Here is a 15,352-nt window from a genome sequence, read left to right as displayed (position 1 = left end):
AATACAATAGAACTCTGATTTTTTAAAAGGAGAAATGAACTTCTGGTATCATGAAACATATGCCTTATGAATGTATAATTTTGTGTTCAAATCAAGAAAAATATATTTAAATATTTATCCTGGGGTTGATGTGAGAGCAATTTGTTTCACAGTTGACATTACTGAAGGAAATACTAGGAGAGGATGAGGAGGAAATTCAGATTTAGTATTTATTAGTAAAATAAACTCCTACGCTAAAAGTTAACTTTACTAGCCAAGTTCCCTCATATCCTCTTGTGCTTGGAAGTTAAGATGGATTTTTTCCTAGGCTTGAAAGTTCTTGAACCTCTTTCCCATAACTTTCTTCTTCAAAATCCCCATGTTGTGCAAGATATTCACACTGTACTATTGCCACTAACAAGGCGAGGATTGTGGTGAGAATCTGGTCACCGTATAGTCTTGATTTATAAAAGAAACAAGTCAATGTGTTAAGAAATTAAGTCAGGGTAAGAGAGGGATCAAATAGTATAGTGTGGAAATGTATATATGCTGGAAATAGGCCAATCCAGGGGTCCTCATATGACTGTGGTGAATGGCCAGTGGAGAGACAAAGTAGACTAGGACTGAAGAGTGAGCAACATGAGGCTCCTTAGGATCATCCGTTCCAGTGCCCTCAGTTTACAGATGAGCTCCAAAGCTCACAATTGGATTGCAATGAAGAGCATGCCAAGAATTGAGCTGAAAGACCCCTAACCAAAATGTAAGATTTCTCTCAGGCTTATGGTCTTGCCCCTTTACCACACAATTTCTGTGGCTAGCCCTTTAAAATGATTCTTGATTTCCATATTTGTAAAATGAGAGTTTAACAGTTTATGTGTCTCTCCTTACTTTGTGTGGAGGATTCACTTATACAAAAGATGAAAGAAAACCCAAAACAGACTTCTGGAATTTTGTAGCCCTGTTGGTTCTTCATTTGCAGGGGCTGTATGAACAGCATGAAGTGAAACAAATAAATAGCAAATGCTTATTTTCTCCACTAAATAGTTATTTAAATGCTATTTTTTTTTTTCTGGGGTAGTAGGGATAAAAGCTTTGAAGAGTTCATTCATGAGGAGTAGGGCTTGAGAAGATTACTTCCAAGTTCCTGAGGGGCTCCGAGCCTGGGCAGAAGGGTATGAACACGAAGCCTCCTTAGGTCTATCTCAGCCTCCTGCCTTTATCACCCATAGTGAGGCCCTGCTTGCCTTTCCTGTTCTCTTGGTTTCCAAGGCACCCTGGGCAAGTTATACCACCCTGCTACCCTGGAAACCGATCACTCTTTGTTTGCACGTTTGGACTCTCCTTTCTAGTGTCACTGGTAGGGGTGCGATCCAGGCGGACCTCATAATCTCCATGGTTCCGTCCATGATCTCCCCTCTCCTGCTGGCTACAATGGTACTTCCCAGGACCAGGTTGGGCAGGCAGAGGGGCTTCACTAGCAGACACAGTGGAGAGGCAGCCAGTCAAGAACGAGGAGGAGGTGAGGGACTAGGGTTCCAAGGGCTGTGGGGGGATACCCTGTTGCCTGAGTCCAGGCCGCCAGAGCCTCTTCAGGAAGGTCTGGAGCAGTAGCTAAGGAGTTAGAAGGTATTCCAGGACCAGTGAAAGTTAGCCAGAGCCGAGAAAGATTCCTTTCCTAGCTTGGTCAGTAATGTGCAGTGTGCCCTGCTTCTGGCGAGTTATTGTCCATCTCTGGGCCTCGTTTACCTCTTCTGCTTGCCCAACACTAAACTTCTTGATTTCAGTAAAGGAAGTGCCGCTAATTCCCCTTCCCCTCAAGGCCTGTTTGAAGACCCTAGTTGTTCTTTTGAGAACCTTTGGGCCCTGGTCCTTAATCCTTTCAACTGAGCAGAGGGTTCATTCCCCAGGACACCCAATTGTAGTTGAAGAGCGCTCTTTCTTTTTGTCCCTGGGCGAGAGTCAGGTCTTACACAGCTTGCCTCTTCTTTTCTCTCCAATTCCAGATAACATCAAGATGCCGAAGACTGAGGAAACTGTGTTCCATAATGATCCCAGTGTAGCAGAGAATGGGGCCCCTGAGCCTAAAACACCAGGGCAGAGCCAGAAAAGCAAGAGTTTCTGTTTACATGACCAGTGTCCTGGTAGGTCTAGAATCATGTCATCACTTCTATTGGCAGCAATTAGGCTAAAGGAATAGACAGCCTGTGATTTAAGGGCCTTTAAGGGATATAGAAGGCTCTTGCAACCCTGCATTTTTCCTTACTAATCCTTCTATTAGTCCTCTTTTGGATTATTCTTTGTCTTGTCTTTCTGCCCCCTCTAATTTTTACATGCAGGACTTAGGCCCCTAATGGGTAAGTAAAATTAAAAGATTTTGGTTTTAGAGAAAGAGACCAACAAAGCAAATTACTTGTGTTTTACAATAGTCGATAGTGATTCAGTCAGTTCAAAGCATGGGAAATAATAGCATTCTTGTATTTCGATTTTGTAAAGTGTAAATGGTAGATCTAGGACAGATCAGAAGTGATCCAAATTATCTGTTGCTTCAATTGTGTTCTGTCCTTTTCCAGGGGTGCTTTGTTGACATAGGAGTTACTACTGCTCTGGGGTAAAATTATTTAGATCTTTAATAATAGTATTTTTATGTGAACTTTGGGACTTTAAGTCTTTTTCACACCTTATGTTAGGCATTTGAAGCTTTGGCTTGACTAGTCCAACCTCACAGGAACTCAAACTGCAGTTCTTTTACAATAATCTCCAGTGAATTTAACCAAAGATTAATCTGCAGACCTCTCCAGATGTAGCAGTTTGATCTAACCTCTTGAAGACTGAAACGGGAAAAAGTATGAAGTTGAATCACGTGTGTATCTCTGGTGGCCACTTGGGGCCACTGCTAGTAAGCAGAATGGCACAATTCAGACTTCATAATACCTCTCAAATAAATGATGTCTTAATGAATTAATTAGATGGTGTACTTTAACATATGTAGCTTTTTCGTTAGGATAGAAAGGAAATATCAGTTGATGAGACTAACTTTTCAACAAAAGTCTCATCAACTGTTTTTTAAATGAAAAATAAATGGGCATACATAGACCATCTTCTTGGAGTGAGTTTTAGGATTCATATACGTGAGTTTTATTATATCTTGAGGATAAATAGTTCTCTCTCACCAAGTTATGAAACTACATTGAAATTGAGTTACAAAATCATTTTATTGCATATTTTATTTTACATATCAAGTAATAATTATAACTGCTATATATACTTTGTTTCACTAACGAAAGTACTCTGTATAATGAATTTAGAACATTGGTTCCCAAATTCCAACGCCAGGCTGTGACATAGTTCTTACCAATTTTGAATGAAATAAAACAATAAAGATGTTGTAATGAGTTTTCAAAATAATGCTAAATTGATTCAATTTAAAAGTATTCTTAATGGTGACTGTGTTTTCTTTATACTTTCTGAGGTGTTAAAATATGTTTTCTTTTTATGAAGTGATTATTTTGATGATGGTAGGGTAGTTTCGTTGTTTGTTTGTTTGCTTTCATGTCCATATGTGGAAAAACAAAAATTGTCAAATCATTATCTGTCACTCGTGTTGTTTTGAAATGTTGTCTGTTGACCCCAGATGTGGAAATTACTGTTTTGGAAGCAGGATTCAGCTTTAGAGCTATCTAGTAAGATTTGTGCGGTATTTATAAGGAGATTTTAGCCTTCATCTTGTGTGTAGCCCCTGAGGTAGGAAGAGAACAGTGGGAACACAGTTACTTTTAGATGCACATTAATTTTACAAATCACAACTTATTCATTATTTGCTGTGTTTCACTTATGGTTTTACATTTCAAGTGGAAGGTTTTGAAATCTGTTTTATATTTTTCAAAAACTAATTTCTTCCTCCCATGTCTGACTTCTCTGAGATGTTCAGTGTTACTGAAGAGCAAGGATTTCAGAAAACTTCTAATAGTAAAATGTTTGAATAAGTCTGTGTAAGATCCGTTTGATGAATCTAAACTTGGGAGCCTTACTTGGCAGAGTGAATCTCTAAATAAAATAAAAATTCTCCTTATGTGGGTTCCCTGTTGATGATGGTTATGCTTTTTTTTTTTCCAGAGAGCAGACCTGATGTCTTTTCTGTCACAGATCTGATAGAGACAGTTAATGAAGTTTCAAAGCTGAGCATCGCACATGAAATCATAGCAAACCAAGATTTCTGTGTGGAAGAGATCATTTTACCTCCAAACAGGTACAGATTATTCAGAGTTTTTTTTTTTTTCCATTTTACTCTTCCTGGGGCGTAGGTACATAGCACAAATGACTTTTGGTCAGGTTTGAAGCATCTTATTAACAAATTTAATGGTCGAGTATGTCTTATATAGTACCAACAAACCAGTGTAATTATTACTTTAAAAGGGTCAAAGCAGCAAATTATATTTAAACAGGTAATAATCCACTGCAGTTACAGATTGAACATTCCCAAATCTGAAATCCATTATGCTCTTAAATCCAAAACATTTTGAGTGCCAACATGATGCTCAAAGGAAATGCTCATTGTAGTATACTACAAGTATGCTGCAAATATTCCAAAATGCAAAAAATCCGTAATCTGGCTAGGTGCAGTGTCTCACAACTGTTAAGTTCCAACACTTTAGGAGACTGAGGCAGGTGGATTGCCTGAGCCCAGGAAGTCAAGGCCAGCCTGGGCAACATGGCGAAACCTTTTCTATGCAAAAAATACAAAAATCAGCCGGGCATGGTGGTGCATACCTGTAGTCCCAGCTACTCAGGAGGCTGAGGTGGGAGGATACCTTGAGCCTGGGAAACAGAGGTTGCAGTGAACTGAGATCGCGATCATGCCACTGCAGTCCAGTCTGGGTGACAGAGTGAGATCCTGTCTCAAAATAATAATAATAATAATAATATAATCCATAATCCAAAATACTCCAGTCCCAAGCATCTCGGAAAAGGGGTATTCATTCTGTATTGTCAGAATGTTCATTTCAGGATCTTAGTTAATAATGAAACATAGAGTGATTTTTCAGATCTTTTCAGACAGACTTGGAAGAAGTAACTCCTGGCCCTTCATCTTTTAATTGTCTACAGATTAAGGAGATGCAGATGAATAGATTTTCTAATAGTGGTTTTGTTCAGTCTTCATGGGTAGGAAATTTCAGGGGACATTTCTGCTTCATAATCAGTGTAATAAAGATTCTGCAAATCAAGATTAGATCCCTGTCGATAAATAGTGTGCTTCTACAATTAGGCTTTATATTGGTTTCTCTTAATTATATTGCTATTGCAATATATGATTAAGAATCATTCAGCATTTATGGATTGAATGCTTCTAGTGTTTATTAAGAGTTAAATGGGTTGATTTCTTTGTCCGAATCTGTATTTTATGGTATTTCTGATTTCCCACCTTAAATGCTTCTGTTATTTTGCCACTTTTGGGATTCTGTTACATAAAGCACCCCTGACTTTGTCAGTGGTTCTCTTGATCGTCATACTTCTTAGATTTGCCTTTGCCTGTTGCCAAGGATGGCTTACCTGAAGGAAGTTTTTACCAAAACTGGGGCCTGAGTTAGATTCATTTTTCTCTGATAGGTGTGTGGAAAAAAGTGAAACTAAGAGAATGAAGGTCTGTTAAAGTGACTAGGGATCTCAGGGGGTGGGTAGATGAAGCAGGATGAATGACATTATTTAGGGCTTGAATTTCACTGTGTATTCAAATTAACAGGCTTTTTCAAATGTAGTAATACAAAATGTATACTGGATAAGAGGTTGAAATAGAGTTTGGGGTTATCCATTAACTACAGATAGTTGACAATTAGTTTTCCCTTTGGACTTATAAAATTATACTAAGCACAGTTATTTTTTTGAGGGGAAATCTCATAATCACACATTTATTCAACAAACATTTATTGAGTACTTATTAGGTGGAAGGCAGGATGTTGAAAGCTGAAGACATATAGTTGAGTGAGTCATTATCTTTGCCATCAAAAGGCTTCTGTAGGGAAGATAGTCAAATAGCTACTGTGCAGAGTGATAAGTTACCTCATATTTAGTGTGTGGAGTTCTTTTTTTTTTTTTAATTTTTTATTTTTTTATTATACTTTAAGTTCTAGGGTACATGTGCATAACGTGCAGATTTGTTACATATGTATACTTGTGCCATCTTGGTGTGCTGCACCCATCAACTCGTCAGCATCCGTCAATTCATCATTTATATCATGTATAACTCCCCAATGCAATTCCTCCCCCCTCCCCCCTCCCCATGATAGGCCCCAGTGTGTGATGTTCCCCTTCCCGAGTCCAAGTGATCTCATTGTTCAGTTCCCACCTATGAGTGAGAACATGCAGCTGAGCACTGCATAGAACTCCACACACTAGTCCCTTTGAAAACTGGCACTAGTGTGTGGAGTTCTATGCAGTGCTCAGCTGCCTGGGGAAGGTTGGTGAAGACTTTCTTTTTTGTTTTTTTTTGGAGACGAAGTCTCGCTCTGTCGCCTGGGCTGGAGTGCAGTGGCCGGATCTCAGCTCATCGCAAGCTCCGCCTCCCGGGTTTATGCCATTCTCCTGCCTCAGCCTCCCGAGTAGCTGGGACTACAGGCGCCCGCCACCTCTCCCGGCTAGTTTTTTGTATTTTTTTAGTAGAGACGGGGTTTCACCATGTTGGCCAGGATGGTCTCGATCTCCTGACCTCGTGACCCGCCCGTCTCAGCCTCCCAAAGTGCTGGGATTACAGGCTTGAGCCACTGCGCCCGGCCGGTGAAGACTTTCTTAATAAGGTAACACTTGAATTGAGTCTTTTCAGGTGGTTTAGGGGAGAAGGGACTCTCCTGGAAGAGGAAATGTCATTTCAGAGGCATAGAGGGATGGAAGACAATTATATATTAATTATAAGTGGACTGTTATTGTTAGAGCACAGGACGTAGGAGGAGAAAGAAAGTTAAGGCAGGTGAAGTGGCAGAATAGGATCGTGAAGGGTCTTAAAGGCCACGTACACTGCTAGAGACAGGCAGCTTCTGAAAAACTTTAAATGAGTATGCTATTATGATCAGATTTCTATCTTGGAAAACTCATTGATTTTATCAAAAATATGTATCATTGTTGGGGTAAGGTTTTGTAGGTAGAAGGTGGCCATTTAATAGACCATAGCAATAGTTCGGGAAAGAGATGACTGTGGGTGGGGACTGATTCCAGAGATATTTTTGAAGCAAAATCTCTGGAATTTGGTGACTGAGTGGATAAAAGACATGAGGGGAAAGGAATTACGAAGGGCTGCAGTACATACCAGATAGATAATAGTTGAACTTTCACAGGTTAGATTGTTGTGTTGGAGGAGAAACTTTGAATTTTTATTTCATATATTTATTAATCACTTGTGTTTTTGTAAACAGAAAGCATACATTACTATTATATGTGTATGTGTACACATACACATACACATACATATATGTATGTGTACGTATAGATATATGTATATGTACATATGCACATACACATATGTATATGTACATATGCAAATACACCCACATGTGTAGGTATACACATACACATACACTTATATGTATATATACACATATACACATACCCATATGTGTGTATATGCATATACATATACATACACATATATGTGTGTGTATATCTACACATGTATGTGTATGTGCATATGTACATATACATATGTGTATGTGCATATGTACATATACATATGTGTATGTCCATATGTACATCTACATATATACGTACACATATAAGTACATATATCTATATGTACACACATATATGTATACTTATACACACATATATACGTGTATACATACACACAAATACACACACGTGTGTGTATACATTCACACACAACATATATGTGTATACATTCACACGCAACATATATGTGTACACATACACACACATATGTGTACACATACACACACAGATATGTGCATACATACACATATATACACACAGATATGTGTATACACATATACATCTATACACACAGATATGTGTATACACATATACATATACACACACAGGTATGTGTATACACATATGCATATATATACACAGATATGTGTATACACAGATACCCACACTGATATGTGTATATACATATACATATATACCCACACAGATATGTGTATATACATATATACACACACAGATATGTGTTATACATATACATATACACACACACACATATATGTGTGTATATATATTTTTGAGATCGAGTCTCGCTCTGTCACCAGGCTGGAGCGCAGTGGCGCTGTTTCAGCTCACTGCAAACTCTGTTTCCTGTGTTTAAGCAATTCTCCTGCCTCAGCCTCCCGAGTAGCTGAGACTACAGGCGCCTGCCACGACGCCCAGCTAATTTTTGTGTTTTTAGTAGAGACGGGGTTTCACCATGTTGGCCAGGATGGTCTCAAACTCCTGACCTTGTTATCCGCCCGCCTCGGCCTCGCAAAATGCTGGGATTACAGGGGTGAGCCACCACGCCCGGCCTACTGTTACATTTTTTAAAGAGAAAAAGTCTCAGATTTCTGGTTACAGAACTAAGTATACGTGAGGAACAAATATAAAGAAGGAAGATCAGGAGTTCAGTTTTGGGCTTGCTGAATTTAAAGTGTCTCAAAAGACCTTCAAGTATTATCAAGAGATAAAATCCTTTCCTAGATTTCAGGCCTGAAGGAAAAACAGCATCTGGTTCAAAGTTTTAAGTCTCTGACTGTGGAAACTAAGTCACACATCCAGGCTAGATGCAGAACTGGCGTTAGAAGTCAGAGTCTCAACTCCTAGTTTATGGTTCTTCTGCTGCAGGAAGAGAGCGTCTCTGGAACCCTGAGGTACCCTTCTGAGAGAATTTAGCCAATGCTTTTCCATCTGAGACTAACTTCAGTTTATTCAGCCCTTCTCAAGTGTAAACATAGGTCCTCCTAGCCTGTCAATTTAATAGTCTTTCATAATTTTAAATGTTGTTTGGGAAATTATGATCCTGTATCAATTCTCTAGGTAAAGAGCAATCTGCTCATTTAACCCTTCTTATAGTGTAGAAGGCAGGTTTGCGGAGGCAATGTACAATGCTTTTTGGAACCATCTGAAGGAACAACTATTGAGTACTCCTCCTGACTTCACCTGTGCTCTTGAACTTCTAAAAGATGTTAAGGAGGTGAGTAACCAACTCCCATTCGTGGATGGGAAGTTCCTGGGCATCTCAGAACCTTGGATCGTCAATGGCTATTAATATATCAAGTAGCATACTTTTTTTTTTTTAACGTGACCTACTACTTAAATAGATGGGATGGGGCAGCTTCCATTTTATTTGTATGAGATGAAACTTGACCATTGGGCGATTACTGTAACAATATATAACTCAAATAAACAAATTCTTACTGAAACTCCACTATGGTCTATGTGTTTCAGAAGCCCAGAGATGAATAGGAGAGCCCTTGCCCACAAGGAACTTACCTGTGTGAGTCAAGGGAACCTTAAAGATTCCAAATTTGCTATTTTATCCTCACACTTTGGAGTAAAACAATCTAAAAATGTCCTTATCCTTTATTAAGAATGCCTCATCTCCTTGTGGTGGTGTGTATTTCATATTTCTAATATCCTACACACTTAAAATCACGTTCTTATTTTTATTCATATTTTTACCTCATTCTACCTAAAAAATAATAATGACTACTAATACAACTGATCCCAATGAAACCTTGAATGGTAATTGTCCTCTAAACAGAAAGAAATAATACTCTCTAAGAGACTTAGAGACTCAGTTTTCTGCTCCCCTCCCCCGCCCCGCTCCGGCCAGAAGACATAATCTGGGATGCCTTTGGCCTAAGAGTATAGTTCATTGGAGAAAGTTTGAGGTTCTAAACAGAACTTGGCTCCTTTGATTTCCTTTGTTGGGCAGACCTTGCTATCACTGCTATTACCATGGCAGAACCGCCTAAGAAATGAGATAGAAGAAGCTCTGGACACAGATCTCCTCAAGCAGGAAGTGGAACATGGGGCCCTGGATGTCCCTCATCTTTCTAACTACATTCTCAATTTGATGACTCTGCTATGTGCACCAGTTCGAGATGAAGCGATACAGAAACTAGAGGCCATAACAGATCCAGTGCAGTTACTGAGGTGAGAGTCTAGATGTGCTGTCCCCCAAATCTGCCTTAGACACTGTGCTGGAGAACTCTGAGCCAGATGCTGTGATATAGCCCCCGTCTTATCTAGCTCTTGTGTACTGATGACCTGACTAACACACCTTTTCTCCTTTCTGGATTATTGGCTTTTATTTTCCAAGGACAGTCTCCCAGGGTTCCTTTGATGATCTTTAGATCAGTTGGGTCTCCTTATGTCATGATACTGTTAAGACATTAAGGTACAGTAATTCTTTCTCCTATAGATTGCAAATTGCCTTTTCCCAGATGTTGTCCTGTTTGTCCCAACTCAAACCTTGTGAGGGGACAGGAAAGAGGATTATCCGTGTTTCACAGCTAGAAGAACCAGGACCTGGAATAGTAAAATGACCTGCTCAATGAGTTAGAAATTCAGTCACCCACATCCCAGCTACCCACATATAACTGTTAACACGTTGGTGATTTTCCTTTCACTGACTACCCTTTTTTTTTTAAGGTGACAAAATGACTACAGGCGAAAGACCTCTAATATGGTAGTTAAAGTGTCAGGAGGTATAACTGTCCTTAGTTTTGCCATCAACTCACTCTATGGCCTTGGGTCACTGGCCACAGTACCATTATTCATAAGTTGAAGTAGGACTATTTGTTTTTAAGGCTTTTTCTAACTCTCAGATACTCTGCTTTTATGGCTCCTTGCTTGGATTCCACCCTTCCACACTAGATTTCCTTTAATAGTGTAAATGTTCTGTTTCTCCCTATGGCAGGGGCATCTTCCGTGTTCTGGGCCTAATGAAAATGGACATGGTGAACTATACCATCCAGAGCTTTCGACCCTACCTGCAGGAGCATTCCATCCAGTATGAACAAGCTAAATTCCAGGAACTCCTTGATAAACAGCCCAGTATGTTTAAAATTTAAGGGCAGGAGAGGGGAAATTTGACCTCAGGTCTGCCTTCTTATAGCAATAGAGGCTATTTTCTATTTCTTGAAAAGAAAGATTCTTCCTTGCCCTTAGTGGGCAAGGGGTAGGGAGAAGGAGTGTTTCTCTAAGATAGAAAGATCTACAAAATCACTTCTTTATAGACCAGGAGTATGTCTCAAAGCTGTCCTCTTCAAGCCTTGGAATTTTAAGATGCATATTTCCTTCTCGTCATAGGTCTCCTCGATTATACCACAAAATGGCTAACCAAAGCAGCCACAGACATCACTACACCATGTCTGAGTTCTCCTGACTCACCTAGCTCCTCTCGCAGGGTGGCGTGTTCACTTCCAAATGGGGCAGGTAACAACTCAGAGCCCCCGAGTCCAACAATGGTGCTATACCAAGGCTACCTGAACCTCCTCCTCTGGGATCCTGAGAACGAAGAATTCCCTGAGGTAGGGATGTGTGTTGGGGCATTGCCTTGTTCTACGCTATTCAGTGCCTCCATTCAAACCCTCCTCTTCTGATGGGCTGTCCTTCGCTCCCTCACCAGACTCTGTTGATGGACAGAACCCGGCTCCAGGAAATGGCGTTCCAGTTGCACCAGTTAACTGTCCTGGCCTCAGTCTTGCTAGTGGCCAGAAGCTTCTCTGGTGAAATTTTATTCAGCTCACCTGAATTTGTGGATAGACTGAAATGCATCACCAAGGCCCTAACTGAGGAATTTATCTCCAGGTAAGATTCGTAGATCTCTGTTAGAGGGAAAAATGTGTGGTATTGGGGATATAGGTAATATCAATACTATTATTGCTTATTCTTCATCACAAACCACACAAAGGCCCTTGGAAACAATCTGCAAAGATTTTGGTATCTTTGATAAGTTGTACTGAGGTTTGGGATACAGAAAATAAAACTTATTTTCCAAAGAGGAGAGTGTGGAAGCCAGTTTGCTGCAAATATTCCTTATGTGCTTGCTAAAAATGCGTCATTATATACTTGATTGAATGACAGTGGATTTGTGCTATGTGTATCCAGAAGTTGATCAGTTGGTCAGTGATAGTGACCATTCACTGCATGTGGGGGCAGGGATATTATACCAAAGTAAAAGGAGGAGCTGGAAGTCCAGGCCTCTTAATTTATTTGCAATTTAATTGGTGGAGTAGGAGAAAAACCGTGAAAAATATCCAATAGAGTCTTAAAACAATATTTAAATACAGTTGATGGCACTGGAGAATGCTGAGTAGATCCAAGGATGGAACCGAGCCCTTGCCCAATTTACTTTGCTTTCATCGAAGTGGCGTATGGTGCTGTATGTTTGGATCAAGTGGTACCTTGTGGGTAACAATGAGTGTATGTCATCTGCCCGGTGGCTAATGCTGTCTTCTGGTGGCAGAGAGCCGGAATTCTTCCTGGAATAGGCCTGGTTTGTGGTATGAGGCTCTCCGGACTTTGTCCCTCTGCCAAGCCCACTCTGCATTCTATCCCTCATTATCTAGGCCTGAAGAGACTATGCTGAGTGTGAGTGAACAGGTGTCTCAGGAAATCCATCAAGGCCTTGAGGACATGGGCCTCACTACTCTGAGCAGTGAAAACACAGCATCTCTTCTAGGCCAACTCCAGAACATCACCAAGAAAGAAAACTGCATTCGGAGCATTGTTGGTAAGAATCCCCATGGTCGTCGTGCAGAAAAGTGGCAAGAATGTGGGCGGGTGGGGGGAGGTGGGTAGACCTTACCCTGAAAGTGAGTTACCTAACCATTTAAAAATGAAAAGGCATGATCATTTGGAAAGTTGTTCGCTTTAGTTTCCTTGTCTATAATGTGCACGGTTCAAATAGATCTTTTTCAATTTGGAGAATGCATGTATGGTTTGGAGGCGGCTCTGCACCCAAGATATGTCATTCACAGGTGTTGGATACTGTCACAGTAACCCTACGAAGTCATTCCTGGTATTTTCTTTTTTCTCTTCTTTTCTTTTCTTTTCTTTTCTTTTCTTTCTTTTTTTTTTTTTTTTTTTTTGAGACAAAATCTCACTCTGTTGCCCAAGTTGGAGTGAAGTGGCACGATCTAGGCTCACTGTAACCTCAACCTTCTGAGTTCAAGCGATTCTACTGCCTCAGCCTCCCGAGTAGCTGGGACTACAGGCAGGTGCCACCATGCCTGGCTGATTTTTTTGTATTTTTAGTAGAGATGGGGTTTCACCATGTTGGCCCGGTTGGTCTCGAACTCCTGACCTCGTGATACACCTGCCTCGCACTCCCAAAGTGCTGGGATCACATACGTGAGCCACCGCACCCAGCCCGTTCCAGGGCATATTCTAGATGTCGGTCAAGATATATGGAGAAACCCTTTCTCTATCCTATGCTTTAAGCTACCATTTGGGCCCCTACGCCTCTCCATGGAAGTGATGCTGAGTTAGGCTGTAGGGTATGTTCCATGCTGGAATGGAAGCAGTGCACTTGGCCAGCTTGCTTTGAACTTTAGCGTCTGATCGTAGCCTGGATTGGGTGTATGGGCCTGAACGTGGTGCGCTGGTTGCAACATGTGTTGTTACTTTCAGGTACCGGGTCTACAGTCCTCTTATTAAGTTAAATGTGCACTAGGATCTCATGTCCAGCTCCATAATCTTATGAACCCCCCAGAAATTTACTACCTCAGCATCTTTTGATCATGCACTGTCCTTTGGGAGCTTGATGGCATTCCACTCCCCCAAACAAACAAAAATCGCATGTATAGAGTTTACCTGAATGAGCGGAGAGGTCAGTGAATAACTCGGTTAACGCAAAACTTTGGTGAGCAGATAGGGCAAAGGCATTGTGAATTTCTTCTGAACCTTGTTTGTTCCTCTTTTCATTGTTTACCCCTGCTCCCAGATCAGCGGATCCGTTTGTTTCTCAAATGCTGTTTGCTTCATGGCATGCAGGAGTCTCTGCTACACTTTCCTGGAGGCCTCATTCTCATTGAAAGGGAGTTGGCAGAACTGGGCTGGAAGTTTCTCAATCTGATGCATCATAATCAGCAGGTATTTGGCCCATACTATGCTGAGATCCTAAAAAACATCATCCATCCAGCTCAAGCACAAGAAACAGATGTGGAGCATAACTGATAGTGCTGGACCCCAGCCATGGCAACAGGGATCCAGGAGAGAGAGGTCAGCATGTTTCTGGGAGGACATCACCTGTGGTTAGTCGAACACTCAGCCCTCTTCCTTGCTACAACCAGGACACAGGGATGCAGGGGTCAAGCATGTAAACACCAAATGGCCCAATCCCCTTCACTAATAAACTTCTGAGCTGCAAGAAAATTTCAGTTCCTCCTGTGTTCTAGCCAAAGTCAGGTTCTGCACCCTCATCCCCTAACTAGCTGAGTGAGAATCCAGTGGGCCCTCTGTTTTCCCTTCACTGGCTGATCATTCTTCAGTATGCTTGCCTGAGCTGGAATCTGGGCATCAGGTGCTGGTAAGGGAAAATCCTGGGACTGTATAGAATAATGCCCCCTCAAAACTGGGAAGGAGCTAAGAGACCAAAGAATGACCCGGACAAGTTCAACTTGATAAGTAGATGAATTTATTGGGACTTACGTATGGGGCATTCCTGGGTGGCAGCAGGACAGCTCTGGGGATCTGCCCTGACACTCCTCTGCAAGCTGATTTTATGCTAATTTTCTGGCTCTTTGCCTTCCATATGCAATGAGACTCTTTTTCTTGGTATGTTTCCCAGTACGCCCTGGGATGTTTTGGTTCTCACGGACACCTTGGCTCCTAAGCTGGGCACCATGCATGGCCTTGGATCACCACCTGGCCTTCAGGGTTCAGGCAGCAGACATACAGCCTTAAGTAATCTGGTGGGGGAGGGGGGAACTCATTCACCTGCAGTCACTAGCATTATTTTCTCCAGTGAAAACTCATTTCCTTGAGGGCTTTGAAAACTCTTTGTGAGATTATCCAGAGAATGAATATAAGGGCATCTGGAAGTCAGAAATTCACTGAATTGCAGATGAAGAGAAGTCATAGAACTCCATTTCTAGCACCACATTTCCTTATAATTTTCAAGGATACAGCAAGAGTAAGAGTTCCCAGCTCCTGTTCTAATGTCCGGTTTTAAGCAGTATGAAAACTGGGGATTGGTTGAAAGTTGATATTGTGAATACCAACTTTGTGCCAACAAGCATTCAGCTAAGGACAGGTCTCAGCTTCCATGGGATTTCTGTTTCTTTCAAGTGATTCTAGGGGTCAGGCTTGGAGTCTCTGATAATGACAGTAAACCGAAGCAATTAGGTCAGTGAGTGTCATATCAAGTTCACCCCTGAACTTT

The 15,352-nt window shown here is 41.1% G+C and overlaps 1 protein-coding gene across 3 annotated transcripts; it reads left to right on the top strand.

Moving 5' to 3' along the window:
• Positions 1-1,424: 1,424 nt before the first annotated feature.
• Positions 1,425-14,343, top strand: LOC117075034 (T-complex protein 11 X-linked protein 2). Of its 3 annotated transcripts, none has more exons than XM_033197085.1 (10): positions 1,425-1,498; positions 1,983-2,120; positions 4,093-4,225; positions 9,031-9,151; positions 9,896-10,116; positions 10,883-11,019; positions 11,275-11,495; positions 11,594-11,775; positions 12,537-12,700; positions 13,913-14,343. In XM_033197085.1, exons 2-10 carry the CDS (start codon positions 1,994-1,996, stop codon positions 14,143-14,145), a joined length of 1,539 nt encoding a protein of 512 aa, XP_033052976.1. In that variant the 5' UTR covers positions 1,425-1,498; positions 1,983-1,993; the 3' UTR covers positions 14,146-14,343. The 3 variants fall into 3 exon arrangements, with proteins under 3 accessions (XP_033052976.1, XP_033053131.1, XP_033053056.1); XM_033197240.1 differs by lacking the exon at positions 1,425-1,498 and adding an exon at positions 2,667-2,839 and having other exon boundaries at positions 2,029-2,120; positions 9,036-9,151; XM_033197165.1 differs by lacking the exon at positions 1,425-1,498 and adding an exon at positions 2,667-2,839 and having other exon boundaries at positions 2,029-2,120.
• The last annotated feature ends 1,009 nt before the right edge of the window (positions 14,344-15,352 follow it).

Source organism: Trachypithecus francoisi, unplaced genomic scaffold (assembly GCF_009764315.1).
Source record: "Trachypithecus francoisi isolate TF-2019V2 unplaced genomic scaffold, Tfra_2.0 Contig00181, whole genome shotgun sequence".
Classification (NCBI taxonomy): Eukaryota; Metazoa; Chordata; class Mammalia; order Primates; family Cercopithecidae; genus Trachypithecus; species Trachypithecus francoisi.
The sequence above is the reverse complement of the archived record's forward strand: the minus strand, read 5'-3'. Positions and strand labels throughout refer to the sequence as shown.